The 13,504-nt window shown below is 41.9% G+C and overlaps 1 protein-coding gene and 1 pseudogene across 1 annotated transcript in view; one reads left to right on the top strand and one right to left on the bottom strand.

The window, feature by feature from the left end:
* Positions 1-1,403: 1,403 nt before the first annotated feature.
* LOC149322709 (pseudouridine-5'-phosphatase pseudogene) lies at positions 1,404-2,313 on the bottom strand (annotated as a pseudogene).
* A 4,630-nt stretch (positions 2,314-6,943) lies between these two features.
* The window catches only part of LOC149322710 (separin-like), a 41,077-nt gene continuing 34,516 nt past the window's right edge, over positions 6,944-13,504 (top strand). Inside the window, exons 1-4 of the mRNA XM_089481822.1 lie at positions 6,944-7,024; positions 9,071-10,186; positions 10,829-10,933; positions 13,239-13,359. Of these exons, the coding sequence (XP_089337948.1) occupies positions 6,944-7,024; positions 9,071-10,186; positions 10,829-10,933; positions 13,239-13,359 (1,423 nt within the window). The remainder of the gene's footprint in view (positions 7,025-9,070; positions 10,187-10,828; positions 10,934-13,238; positions 13,360-13,504) is intronic.

Here is a 13,504-nt window from a genome sequence, read left to right on the forward strand (position 1 = left end):
CCCAGATAAATGTGTGTGATCTGGACATTTTCTTCAACAATATAAATGGACTTCCTCCCCTATGATACACCCTGTCACCTTGTTTTTAGTGGGAATACAATTTGCCATCCCACTCATGTGAGAACCATCAGCCACATTGTCCAAAAGGGATGTCTTACTCTTGAGTACAAGATTTTTTGCCATCTGACCAAGATCAAAAAATGATACCTCTACCATCCGTACAAGTCAAGGTGTGCAGGACCCAAGGGAAAAAAACCTGTGGGGAAAAAAATCTTCAAGCACTTCTTCACATTTCCAGTCACCCAAATCAGTTTCTTTATTCTGCCAAATGGAAGGATTGTCAGCTCCCATTTACCAAAGAAAAAAGATGTCTTTAAATGCTTTGATGTTTAGGTACCAGCATTTCTGCTGTATACTATATGTGACAATCCTAGTGATATGCACTAAAACTGATAATCTGGAGATGAATTTGTATCTTGTCTTGCTTTGATCCAGGATAGTGAAAGACAAAAAGGAAAATGGAAAAATCATTTTGGGACACACACCTTATGTGCTAGTAAAATGGCAAACCCCTCTGAAGAAACTTGAAAAAAAAAACCCATGATAAGCCTTGGGAAACAACTTGAAGGTACAACAACAACATATCCATGATAACAATTAGCTTCCTCCCACAAGACCCTTATTGGAATTTGAGATCCTCAATAGAAACTCTACTGTTTGTCCCACCTCCTTGAGAGGCAAGATTGGTAAGCAAAACAGGACACTCTCTGTAATGGCACCATGATTTTAGAGATCCCTCCCAAGGAAACTCAGGGTGGCTCCATCTCTTTTGAGGTTCTGCTGGGCAATCCCAAGTGGTGCTGTTTTGTATAGCTCTTGGTCCTTAAAACTAGGGTTGGCAGTTGGCACTGTTTTTTACATGTGCTTTTTAAAATTGCTGTATTCCTAAGAAAATGTTTATCTCTTGTGTATCACTTTAGGAGGCCTAACAGGCTTTGAGGTGATAATTAAATAAATAGTGGGAGATAATTAAATAAATGTACGGGGGAGGGAGAAAAGCTTGTGTGTTGGGTGGACCAGATGTCGCAATATACCTCTGAACATTGTACAGAAAATGTCAATCAGACCTACTGAATCAATTACTTAAACCCTTAAATACTTAAACCCTTAAATAAGTTCCACAAAATCAGTGGGTGTATTCTAATTGAGACTAACAACTGGATTTAGGTTAATAAGTTGTTTTAACCCTCTACAGCAGTGGTCCCCAAACTGTGCCCTTTAAGAGATTTTGGACTTCAGCTCCCAGAAGACTCAGCCAAGTTGGCCAATAGTCTGGGATTCTGGGAGCTGAAGTCCAAAATTTCTTTCAAGAGCACAGTTTGGGGACCACTATTCTACACCGTCGTTGTGAAGCTTTCAACATCCAAAGGCCATCTTTCCCTTTAGCAGCCATGTAAATCTGAACAGAAGAATTACCCTGTAAACTTTCATTACTGAAACTGAGCATGTAATAGCAATAGGGGCAATGAGCCCTTTGGACAATTACTAAAAATAACTCCATGGGACATGGAAGGCTAAGTTTATACGAGAGGCAGGACCAGTTCTCAGTCAAATTTTGGTAGGCCAAACATTTCTGGCTTGAAGTCATTCATAGACTGGAGTACGAGGGTTGCTTCTTTAGTGAGTTCTTTCTTCAGATGTTCGTCCGGAACCATGACCACTTGCATCCCAGCCGCCAGTGCTGCTTTGACCCCATTGGGCGCATCTTCAAAAACAAGGCACTTGGCTGGAGGTGCTGGAGGTTCAAACCTCTTGGCACAGATTAGGAAAATGTCAGGGTGCGGCTTCCCATTTTTCACTTCAGGGTCATCGCCCAGCACGATATGATGGAATAAACCAAACAAAGCTTTGTGGTGGACTGTTTTCAATTCATAGGGCTCTCGAAGGGAGCTGGAGCCAACAGCAAATGGTATCTTGTGCTGGTGGAGATGGCGGACCAGTTTTTCAACACCTGGCATCAGTGAAGCTGTGGGAAACAACTCTTTCTTCTTCTTATCAATTTCAGCCATCATTTGGTCGGCTGTCAGGGGAATGTCGAGGAGCTTTCGAAGAATATCCAGCGCCTCCAATTCCCTTCTGCCCATAATGACGTCTTTTTGCTCCCAACCGAACTTCTTCCCATAGCGGCCGCAGAGATCTTCCAGCACCAGTGTATAAAGAGTTTCAGTATTCAACATGGTACCATCCAGGTCGAAAATGACATGAGTCACAGGGTGCAATGCCTTGCCACCACAGGCAGCCATGGTGCTAAAATGGCAGCCCTCTTGACAGAACCGTGAGAGAATCAACTGCCTTCAGGCCCTCTGAGCATGCACACTGCGGTTGCCCCGACAGCACTTATGATTTCACTCCATAGATTCCAGCCAGGGTTCTCTCCCACTGGTGGCCATTAGTGTGTGTGTTATTGCTATTAATAGTGTCCCTTCAAGTCTTTTCTGACCCCAAGCAAACCTATCATGGGGTTTTCATGGCAAGTTTCTTCAAAAGGGGTTTTTCGTCACTCTGGTGTAAACAATCAATGTAGAATTGTCTGTGTGAGCCACCTTGGGACCCTATGGGGAGAAAGGCGGCATACAAATGAAATAAATACAATAGAAGGAGCCATGATCTTATCATAACAAGGCATGTTCCTCAAGGGCAGGGTGACCACATGTCTCCTCACCACAAAGGATGACAGACAAGACTCAGCAGAATGTAGGACACTGAGAAAAAAAAATGTGGGACATGGCAAAATAAAAGCTAAAAACACTAAATATTTGCTCATTTCATATGGTTTATTTATCATGGGGTTTCTTGGCAAGGTTTGTTCAGAGGAGGTTTGCCATGGCCATCCTATTAGGCTGATAGAGTGTGACTTGCACAAGTTAGGGTGACAAGATGCCTTAACAACAGCAAAGGAGAAGGCACCACAGAATGTAGGACATTCGAGGGGAAATGTAGGGCATGGCAAAGTAAAAGCTCAACACATTAATATAAATACATGCTTTCATATGTTTCATTTGTCATGGGGTTTTCTGGGCGTTTATTCAGAGGAGATTTGCCATGGCCATCCTCTGAGGCTGAGAGAGTGTGACTTGCCCAGGGAAGAGTGACAAGATGCTCTAACCACAAAAGAGGCACCACAAAATATAGGATATTCAAGGAAAAATATGGGACATGGCAAAATAAAAGCTAAAAACACTAATATAAATATTCACTCATTTCATATGGTTTATTTGTCATGGGGTTTTCTGGGCAAGGTTTGTTCAGAGGAAGTTTGCCATGGCCATCCTCTGAGGCTGAGAAAGTGTGACTTGCCCAAAGCAGGGTGATAATATATTCTAATCGCAAAGGAGGACAAGGCACTGCAAAATGTAGGACATTCAAGAAAAATGTAGGGCACAGCAAAACAAAAGCTAAAAACACTAATATAAATATTCACTCGTTTCATATGGTTTATTTATTGTTGGGTTTTCTTGGCAAAATTTGTTCAGAAGAGGTTTGCCATGGCCATCCTCTAAGACTGAGGGTGTGACTTGCTTGCCAAGGTCACCCAGTGGGTTTCATGGCCAAGCTGAGAATCAAACCCTGGTCTCCAGAGTCGCAATCCAACACTCAAAACCACCATGCACACTGGCTCTCTAGTATAACACCATATCATAATATAAAAATGTAAATAATATACTGGTAATTATTTCCTGATTCCCAAATCACCTATCTGTGGCAATCAAACGCGGTCTCACAGTGGATTACTCCTGCAGTGTGTTTTGGACCTAAAGCTACAATTCCCAGGATTCCCTGGCATTGAACCAGGGCAGTTAAAATGGTCTCAAACTGGATTATTTCTGCAGTGTGCTTTGGGCCTTCGCCTTCTCTGTCAGAGAGAGAGAGTTCTGGGGCCACAATAGACTACAATTCCCAGAATTCCTTAGAACTGAGCCAGCCAGGGCAGTTAAGGCAGTCTCAAAGTGGATTGTTTCTGCAGTGTGTTTTGGAGCAACCAAGGCCATTGCACTGGTGCTGTTGCAAAGGAGGAGGCGCCCTGAAAACTAATTGTGTGCTGCTCCTCCTTGCCAGTGTCAGGCTGAAAGGCCTGGGCAGGGCTTTAGCGTTGGAGGCTCCAGGAGGCAGGGAGGCTAGGCCTCAGAGGCGGGGCCGCGCTGGTGATTGGCCGCCGGCGAGGATTTGAACTCGGCGCGCGAGGGAGTGCTCCCTCCAGCTGCTGCCTTCTCTGCGGCTCCCTGGCGTTTGTGGCCGGTGGGCAGGAAGAAGGGCCCCCTGCCTCCCTGCCTCTCAGGCGGTACGTGGATGGGCTGGGCTGGGCTCCTCTCTCCTGGACAGGTTCCACCTTTCAGCCTTCTCTCCAGGAGGAATTCCCAACATGTCCTCCATTTTGAGAGGCGTTAATTTAATATTTCCTTCTCTAGGACATGTCCTACTTTTCAGCCTTCTCTCCAGGAGGAATTCCCAACATGTCCTCCATTTTGAGAGGCGTTAATTTAATATTTCCTTCTCTAGGACATGTCCTACTTTTCAGCCTTCTCTCCAGGAGGAATTCCCAACATGTCCTCCATTTTGAGAAGGACGAAGAAGCTTGAATTTACATGTTTATATGAGTGTTTTTAGCTTCTGCTTTTTTTTTTAATTATCCTACATTTTTCTTAAATGCCCTACATTTTGTGCTGCCTTGTTCTTCTTTGTGGTGGGAGCATGTGGCAAGGTGACCAGGTGTCCTCCTTTTCCAGGACAGGTCCTACCTTTCAGCCTTCTCAAACTAAACCATAAAGCAAACCTTGATTCTGCCATATAAGGGGCACCATTTAACTATGCCATTGTATATAATGGGACTTGAGCAGCCATGGCTTTTGGTATCTACCATGGGGTGCGTGTGTGTTTGTGTGTTGGGTCCTGAAACCAAATTCCAGCAGATACCACACTGTACTGTATGTGTGTGAAGAGGAGTCAGACAATTCTGATTATTTTTGGGACTCCAGTCAAATGAAACTCTAGTTTTGGTAATTGTTTTTGTGGTCTGATAGGTAATAGGGAGGGTCGTATGAGGCTTGAAGCCCTTTGGGATAATATTAAACACGATTACTGAGTAGGGTTAAGGTTACTGTGTGCTCCCATATTTTAAAGACTTGTATTGTAATATTTGAGCCTGATGTGGAGAAGTTCTGGGCACCACAATTCAAAAAGGACATTGAGAAACTGGAGCGTGTCCAAAGGAGGGTGACTAAAATAGTGAAGGGTCTGGAAACCATGCCCTATGAGGAGCGACTGAGGGAGCTGGGGATGTTTAGCCTGGAGAAGAGAAGGTTAAGAGGTGATATGATAGCCCTGTTTAAATATATGAAGGGATGTCATATTGAGGAGGGAGCAAGCTTGTTTTCTGCAGCTCCAGAGACTAGGACCCGGAGCAATGGATGCAAGCTCCAGGAAAAGAGATTCCACCTCAACATTAGGAGGAACTTCCTGACAGTAAGGGCTGTTCAACAGAGAAATATGACAGCCTTGGAGAGTGGTGGAGTCTCCTTTGGAGGTCTTTAAACAGAGGCTGGAAGGCCATCTGTTGGGGAAGCTTTGATTGTGATTTCCTGCATGGCAGGATGGGGTTGGACTGGTGGCCTTGCAGTCTCTTCCAACTCTATGATTCTATGATAGTTGCATAACAGATCAGTTCTTGTTTTGGACTTGTCTTCTGAAATGTCCTTCATTTTGGCAAACTCTAGAAGCTGCGAAAACTTTGGCTGCCTGTGATGAGGAGAAGTCTTGCACAGAGAGTTAAAGAGACTTAACAATCTAGACATTATGATCAGTCTTCCTTAAGTTTGCTTGACATAAGTTTAGTTCAGTTCAGTCTCTTCAGCTTCATGGCTTTCTAGCTGTTGTCAGCACACCCTTGCCACTGGTAGGATCAAGCCCACTGTTTGAGTACAGTTAGCCTTGTGTATCCACGGATTCTGCATATACAGATTCAACCATCCATGGGTTGAAATAAAAATAAAATTTAAAATTCCAAATAGCAAACCTCATCACTTTATATAAAGGTCACCATATTACTACGCTATTGTATATAATGAGGCTTGAGCATCCATGGATTTTGGTATCCATGGGGTGTCCTGGAACAAAACCCCAGTGGATATCAAGGGTGCACTGGATTAAAAAAATGCTCTTGGTTTAGGGCTGATATAAAGGATACATGTGATTGGAAAAGATGGCACTGATTCTGTAGTGCAGTGAATTAAAGGTAGGAGATAGGGGAAAGGATTTATCATATATATTCATCTATAAGTCTAAAAATTTAAGCCCAAAAATTGACCCCAAAATCCCAGGATGACTTATTTACTGATCACTATGATAATGTGATAGCAGCTCCTTCAGATTTCCACATGCAGCTTCTTGGAGCCAAGCAGAGAGAGTTCTGGATGATTGATTGATATTGCTATTTAAGAATCCCTCTTCCACCTGTACGCTGAAGCAAAAAGCCTCAGTGAGAGTCCCTCTTGCAGCATACACACACTGAAGGAGCCTCCAAGTTTTACCTTCAACCTATCCACAGGTCATGGCAAAATCCATAATTTTGGCCCCAAAACCTGCCTTTGATTTATACGTGAGGTCGACTTACAGTCAAGTATATATAGTAGATATTGTTTGTGTGTGTCTATTTTAATATATGTTTTAGCCTGGTTTTAATATTTTTCCCCCAACGTTAGTATTTTGTAGTTTTTCTAACAGTTGTTGTAAGCTGCTTTGAATTCAAATCTGGGGAAAAGGTGAGATATAAAATAATAATAATATGGACCAGGTGAGAGAGAGGGAATGTGCCTATCTCAGTTCCACATATGACAGACAGACACTTCTAATTGTTATGTATATATAATCCTTTTCTGCAGGATGCAAGATGAAGCTCTTTACAGTTGTAGATTTTGTGGCACAGATCAACACTCCTGAAGAAACTTTGACTTTGTCGTCAGAGCTGAAGGTGAGCCTCCAAGATGAGTTGACACATGTTGGTCTGGTTGGTTCTGGAAGGTGGGCATATAATGGGTATTAGCGATGATAGGAGAACACACTATCTATAGACTTCTGGACTTTCTGGGTTCTCTGGAAGCATCTGGCTGAGGGATGGCCAAGCCTGTCTTTTGTGACGGGATTGTGCCCCCTCTCCTCATTCCACATAAGGAAGCTGACTGAACTGGTAATGGATAGGATGGCATCCTCCTCCATATCTGAGAATATAGGCTAGTTTAGGAAGCACTGACAAGCCATGTGGCATTCACTACTCTGCCCTCCAATGCCAAGGAACACTCAGGAGGCCCAATTAGGGCTGCCACCATTGCTTCCTGGCATCTGCTGTCCAAGGCAGGGCTGGTCCTGCTTGGAGTAATCCTGAAGGGCAGAAATGAAGAACTTTTTCTCTATCGCCTTGATGTTGGCCTGCAGTTTTCATTGTGTTTGACCTTTGGCCATGCTAATTGAAGATGGAGTATGCTATCATCTAGGTGGGAAGGTATTCTGCCTTATGAAGCTGGCTATAGGTACAGAGGCAAAAACACATCAGTGGATGCAAGGTATGACAGACTTGTAAAATAGCAAGCAAAATTTGTATATGTTACAGTAACATCAGTACTTATAACAAGTCCCATGGGGCATCTCTTGTTTTCATTCATTTGTTGGGATCTCAAAGAACCAGTGGGAGAAGTGTGGGTTGATGTGCAGCCAGGTTCTGCCCAGGACAATTCCCCCAGGGCTCTTCATAAGCAAAAGCCCACTTGGATGTTGCACATTTTCCCACCCTTAGTCAGTCACACACCCGTTCCCTGCTGGACATGCACTTCCAATTAATTGCACCTGTGTTTGATCTGTACATCTGAACCAGGCCTGCACAACACACAGCCCAAGGGCCACGTGTGGCCTGAAAAATTTTTTGGGTAGCCCTCAAGATCTAAAATGACTTCAAGGCTCCTTCACCACTCAGCTTTCTTCCAGGAAAGAACCAGGAGGCACAGGAGGAGAAGGACAGCTGCACACTCACTCTTCAAGGCTCTTCTGTCAGTTAGCCTTTTCCTAAGGATAGGGCCCATCAGAGGATGAGGAGGACAGAATTAATATTAATAAAATTAATTGTTATTAACTAATAATGAGTAATTAATAATTAATGATTAAATAGTTTAGTTATTAATTATACCTTTACTTGGAAACTGAGATGCTAATAACCTATCTGCAGCCCATAGAAGTTTAGCTTATTTTAATTTCGGCCCCTACCTACTAACAAGTTGTGCAGGTCTGAACTAAACAAACTGATTAATAATAGTTGTTCTGATAACTAATTGTCGATACTTACGTCTAACAGGCCAGGAATGCATTTAACAGATGTTGATACAGATTGCTCTCTAGATTCCAGTGCCACACCAAGGATGTACTAATGATAAACATAAAAGCCAAGGTTATGCAAGTTTAACATCAATAGAGGCCAAAGTTGGACTTAGCATTAGCTAAAACTGCAAAGGCTTCTGGGATGAACAAGTCAAGTAGGTCAACATAATCTTTATGCAAAAGTTTTTTTTTTATCATTTCCATTGGAGAATTGTCCCATAATTTCTGTTGGATTTTTGCATTGCCTGGTTTAGATTGATAATGGGGCCTGGTGCGTTGCTGGAATGGGTCCTCCCAGGATGGTTGTACCGGAGAAGAAATGTGACTGTCTTGGGGCACTGTGTGGCATTTGCATGGGATATTGCAAATTTCTGTTTTTAAACACAGTTGTTCCACACAGTTTCACCCAACCGTATCAAGGAAAGGGTGTTATAAAGTTTGTGGGAATTCTATGTATTGGTAGCTTTGGTGCATTCTTCACAAATCTGGTGCCCTCCAGATATGCTGGACTTCCAACTTCCTTTATCCCCAATCATCATAGCCAGTTGGGAATGATGAGCATTGATTTTCTACAGACTTTGAACTTACTAATAAAATAAATAAAGGTTAAGAAGTCTGCCTGCTGACATTTAAGGCCTTCTCTTAATTTCAGGAATATCTAATTTCTGGAGCGAAAAATGCAGAGACATCAGGCCAAGCCTCCAAACAGGCAACAATATGTGATCGAATCCTGCGGGCTTGCATCCACAGGTTTGGGGAAAGTTTGGACTTCCCTTCTCACTTCAAAAGTCTCCAGACTTTAGGTGAGATGGCTTATCATGGCTATGTTGCAGCCAGACTCCAATATGTTCCTCTGTACTTGGAAAGATTGCTGTATCACTTGCTGAAGGGTGCTGTTGCCAGGGGCCCATCTGATGCCTGTCTGAGATTTGCTGATCTCCTCTATGCAGACCTGTCAAAGTACCAGCCTCCTCAGGTGCCTGCTGATGACTATATCTCAATTGCCAAAAGTGCCTTCAGTGTGCTCTGGAAAAGTACGGATGCCATGGCTAAAATGGACAAGACACCAGCAGAGCGCAGAGTTGTACTCTCTACCCATCTGAAAGCTGTCCGCTTCTTGGTGCTTCTGGAGCATGATACTCCTGCCTTATTGCTCCAGGAGCCTCCGTTCTTTAACTCCATGGTGGCTCGGCATGCCTCGGCTGCAGCTGCTGTGTTTGAGGCCCAACAGAGCCCAATGAGCAAAGAAGATGCCAGCTTTCTCAGTGACCAGCTCTTCTACCACCTAGTTGAAGCCATTCTAGAAAGGAAAACCAAGAAGGAGCCTTTGGCCTTTCAGGACTGCCTCTGTGTTTTTGAACTCTCCCTCATACGATCCCGTTACCTCTGCAAAAGTGGCTGTTTCAGAGAGTGCAGGGAAATTCTCCAGCAATCCAGCAGCTACTTAAGCAAGTCCAGCAAGCTAAAGCGTTGTTTTACTGTAATTTTAAATGTTCTCTCAGCTGGACTTGATGTGAACAGAGAATTGCTGCTTGCTGAGGGGTCAGTGGGGTCTTTCTTCAGTGAGATTGCTGAGGGGATAAACTCCTCAGCAGGTGTTGAAGAACCTTTACTTAAGCTGCTGGCTGAGAGCTGCCAGTTGCTCATAACCCCATTGTATGGACATGTGAAGAAAAGTAAATGGAGGCATTTCAGCTTGGAAGAGATTCTAGGGATCTCTGCCTTCATGGAAAATTATCTAGGAATGCTCAACAAGCTGATAAGTATGGTAAGTCAAGCTTCTATGGATTGGCATATCAAGGACAGCAGCACATGGTTGGGGCTTGAAAGCTGTCTTTTTCCCCCCTGCTTAATTATAAATTCTAAGGGGAAAAGGAAATATACTCCAATCAAGACCCAGGTTTCTCCCATGGAGGTGAGGATGAGTTAGTTAGTTTGCAATGCTAGCAAGCTTTATGGAGAGGAATGGGGTTGGAAGGGGGGTAGTGAATTATCTTTTCCTAAATTATTGTAAGTTCTAGAAACTTAGTTTTAAAAGCAGAGCCTTTTTCAAGGTGTACTATGTAGTCATATTTGGAAAATGCAAATATTTCAGCTACCTTTGAGAAATTCTTATTTTTCAACCTCCCCCCACCCCAGTTCTCATCTACTGTATTTCACACAAAAGTTGTAAGAGTTTCATAAACTATAGTCAAGAGTGTAGGCTAAATCAGCTAATGTTACCTTTTCCTGGCTCAAATAAATAAGTAAAGATAAAAATAGATTGGAAAGTTCTTTTCCTTTTATAGCCATAAAGTACTATCCATGTGTTATTTTTATTAGGATTGTAACCCATTAAAAACTGAATAACTTTGTCAAAGATTGACATGGGACTACTCGTGTCTTTTCCTGTCTTGTTTCTCATCTACAGGTGTCACCAGACAATGTGAAACAGAAACAAGCCCTGAAGAAACTAATGTATCATTACTTCCAGTTGTACACAACTGTGGTATATGATTCTCTTCAGACTCTACAGGTATGGGAAATGGAGAAACAGCATCTGTTCTATGGAATTTTGAATATATAAGAGAGAACTGCTTTGTATGAGACCAAAGGGTTTTCATATTTGGACTGAAAGAAGAAATAATTTTAAAAGCCGTGGGGTCACTAAAGTTTTAGTTTTTCAGAGACTTTAATGGAACAGTACCTATGCACATATTTTGCATCTATATAGTCTTCAACATCTCCTATCAAAATATCTAGTAATAGTGTTTTGACAGAGCCAAGCCTGGAGAGGTATTGAACTGTCTATCAGAGTAGACAAAATATGTCAAATACAGTGGGCCCTTGTTATCCGCTGGGGTTTGGTTCCAGGACCCCCCTTGGATAACAAATTCCGTGGATGCTCAAGTCCCATTAAATATAATGGCATAATAAAATTGTGTCGCTTATTTAAAATGGAAAATCAAGGTTTGCTGTTTGGAATTTATACTTTTTTGGAATATTTTCAAGCAGCCCTAGAAAAAAAGCCATGTGAAGTTTTTGTCTTGGTAGAGAACAGATCTGGCTCTAACTGCTTGCCAGGGTTTTGTTATACTAGTTCCCAGAAATGACAGAATGTTCTGGATTCAATAGAAGAGAGAGGTAGTTTGGACTTAAATCGAAGCCTAACGTCTGTGCCATCATATATTATTTTGTACAAATAATGTTCCATTTGTGAAAATAGCCAAGCACCCTACTGTTTGATCAATAGTTATGTGGCACACAATTAGTTAATCTTTAGTAAAAACTAATATCACAGGATGTGATGGCAGCCTTGCACTTTGAATGAATAACCTTTACTGTTAAAAAAGATCTGAACATCAAAATAGAATTGAGAGACAAATTTATAAATGATAGAAAATTGCTAGCATGTTGCCATGCCAACAGGTAAGTAGACGTGTGTGTGTTAATAAGGCACTTGGGTAATAATGCAGGGAGAGCTCCAGATAGTAGACTGCAACTCCCATTAGCTATCACCATGGTTATGCTGGTTAAGACTGATGGGAGTTATGCTGCAGTGTCATCTTGAAGGCTACATATTTCTGCATTACTACTATATTGAATGATAGTAATCTTGACAGCTTGAATATGATTTCTGTTTACTCTTAAGGGGCTTTTACTTTTGAGTCATTGTTTTCTATAATTCTGTGCTTATTATATGTCCCCTGTGTTATTACCCTTAAAAGGCCTTAATATTTTTATATTTTACAAATATAATTGTCCTGTGCTGTCTTGTTGGAACTAATGCTACCGCTGGTCTTTTTCTTTATAATATGCAATTTTTTTTCTTTAGTCCATCTGATTTTGAGGCTGCTGAGCATTATGTGCTGTCCATTGTAAGAATCAATTCTGCATCATAATTATGCAAAGAACAGTTTCTATATTTACACAGATCCAAAACATACTGCAGAAACAATTCAGTTTGAGACCGCTAAGGAATTTTGAGAACTGTGAGACATTTAGCCTTCTCTGTCAGAGACCTCTGGTGCCACAACAAACTACAATTCCCAGGATTCCTTAGCACTGAGCCATGGCAGTTAAAGTGTTCTCAAACTGGATTATTTCTGCATTGTGTTTTGGACTGTAGTTTGCTCTCAGGGTTGTTGATGAGATTATTTTTGTGTTAGCAACTATGATTGTCAGTATAAAAAGAAGAAAGGGAAGGAGGGGGGAAGAAATGTGGCAATGCCTTTAAGACTAACTGAACTTTATTTTAGCATGAACTTTTGTGGATGTTAATCCACAACTTTAGAAGCAGTATCAAGTGCATTCAAAAAACTGTTTATACTCACAAAAGCTTACGCTAAAATGAAAACCATTTAATCTTAAAGGTGCTGCCACATTTCTCTCCTTCCTTCCTCCTTTTTATGCTGCAAGAGAATAACAGAACTACTTTTTTGAAAACAGTGTGTGTCTGACTTCATATTTTTCTTGTTCCTAATCTCAATTAGGAAAGCATGAGAGCCATCTAGTGTGGGGAAGGACTGATGTAATAGCTTATACCCACACGAGACATATCCTGATAATTTGAAACACAGCTAAAGTAGCAATTCTTAAAACTGCAGTATCATGTTCTGCCCATGGTGAAGGTAGGACCTCAATTGCACATGATAATCCTTATTCAGTTCTACATCTCTGTGTGTATTTTAGAGACTTTAGACAAGAAAATATGAACACAAGTATGTCAAGGATGGACCAAGGTAGTGGGTCACTGTCTCTTTGTGAAAAAACTTTTCTTGAGTTTTAAGAGTCCTTCTTTCTATTTCTCTTTCTAAAATGTGTGAGGTTTTTCCCCGCAGGGTCTAGAGGCTGCTGGACTACCAGAGTTGTTGGGCTCTCTTCAAAGCGTTGTTAACGGATTTCTTGATACACTAGAAGATCTTCATGAGAGGGAACAAGCTGAATACCTGGATCTCTCAGGCTGGTATCCAAGTTGGAGAAACTGTCTTGTTATCAGAGTCAGAAGGCAAATGGTGTAGTGCACTGTCTTTTGGAGGCCATAATGAGAGAAAATAAGAATGTGTGGTCACTATTAGCAGATAATCTCAATTAGGAGGTTGGAGAG

The sequence above is a fragment of the Sceloporus occidentalis genome, unplaced genomic scaffold, assembly GCF_023333645.1.
Source record: "Sceloporus occidentalis isolate IW3139 unplaced genomic scaffold, rSceOcc1.0.p SCAF_1, whole genome shotgun sequence".
Taxonomy (NCBI): Eukaryota; Metazoa; Chordata; class Lepidosauria; order Squamata; family Phrynosomatidae; genus Sceloporus; species Sceloporus occidentalis.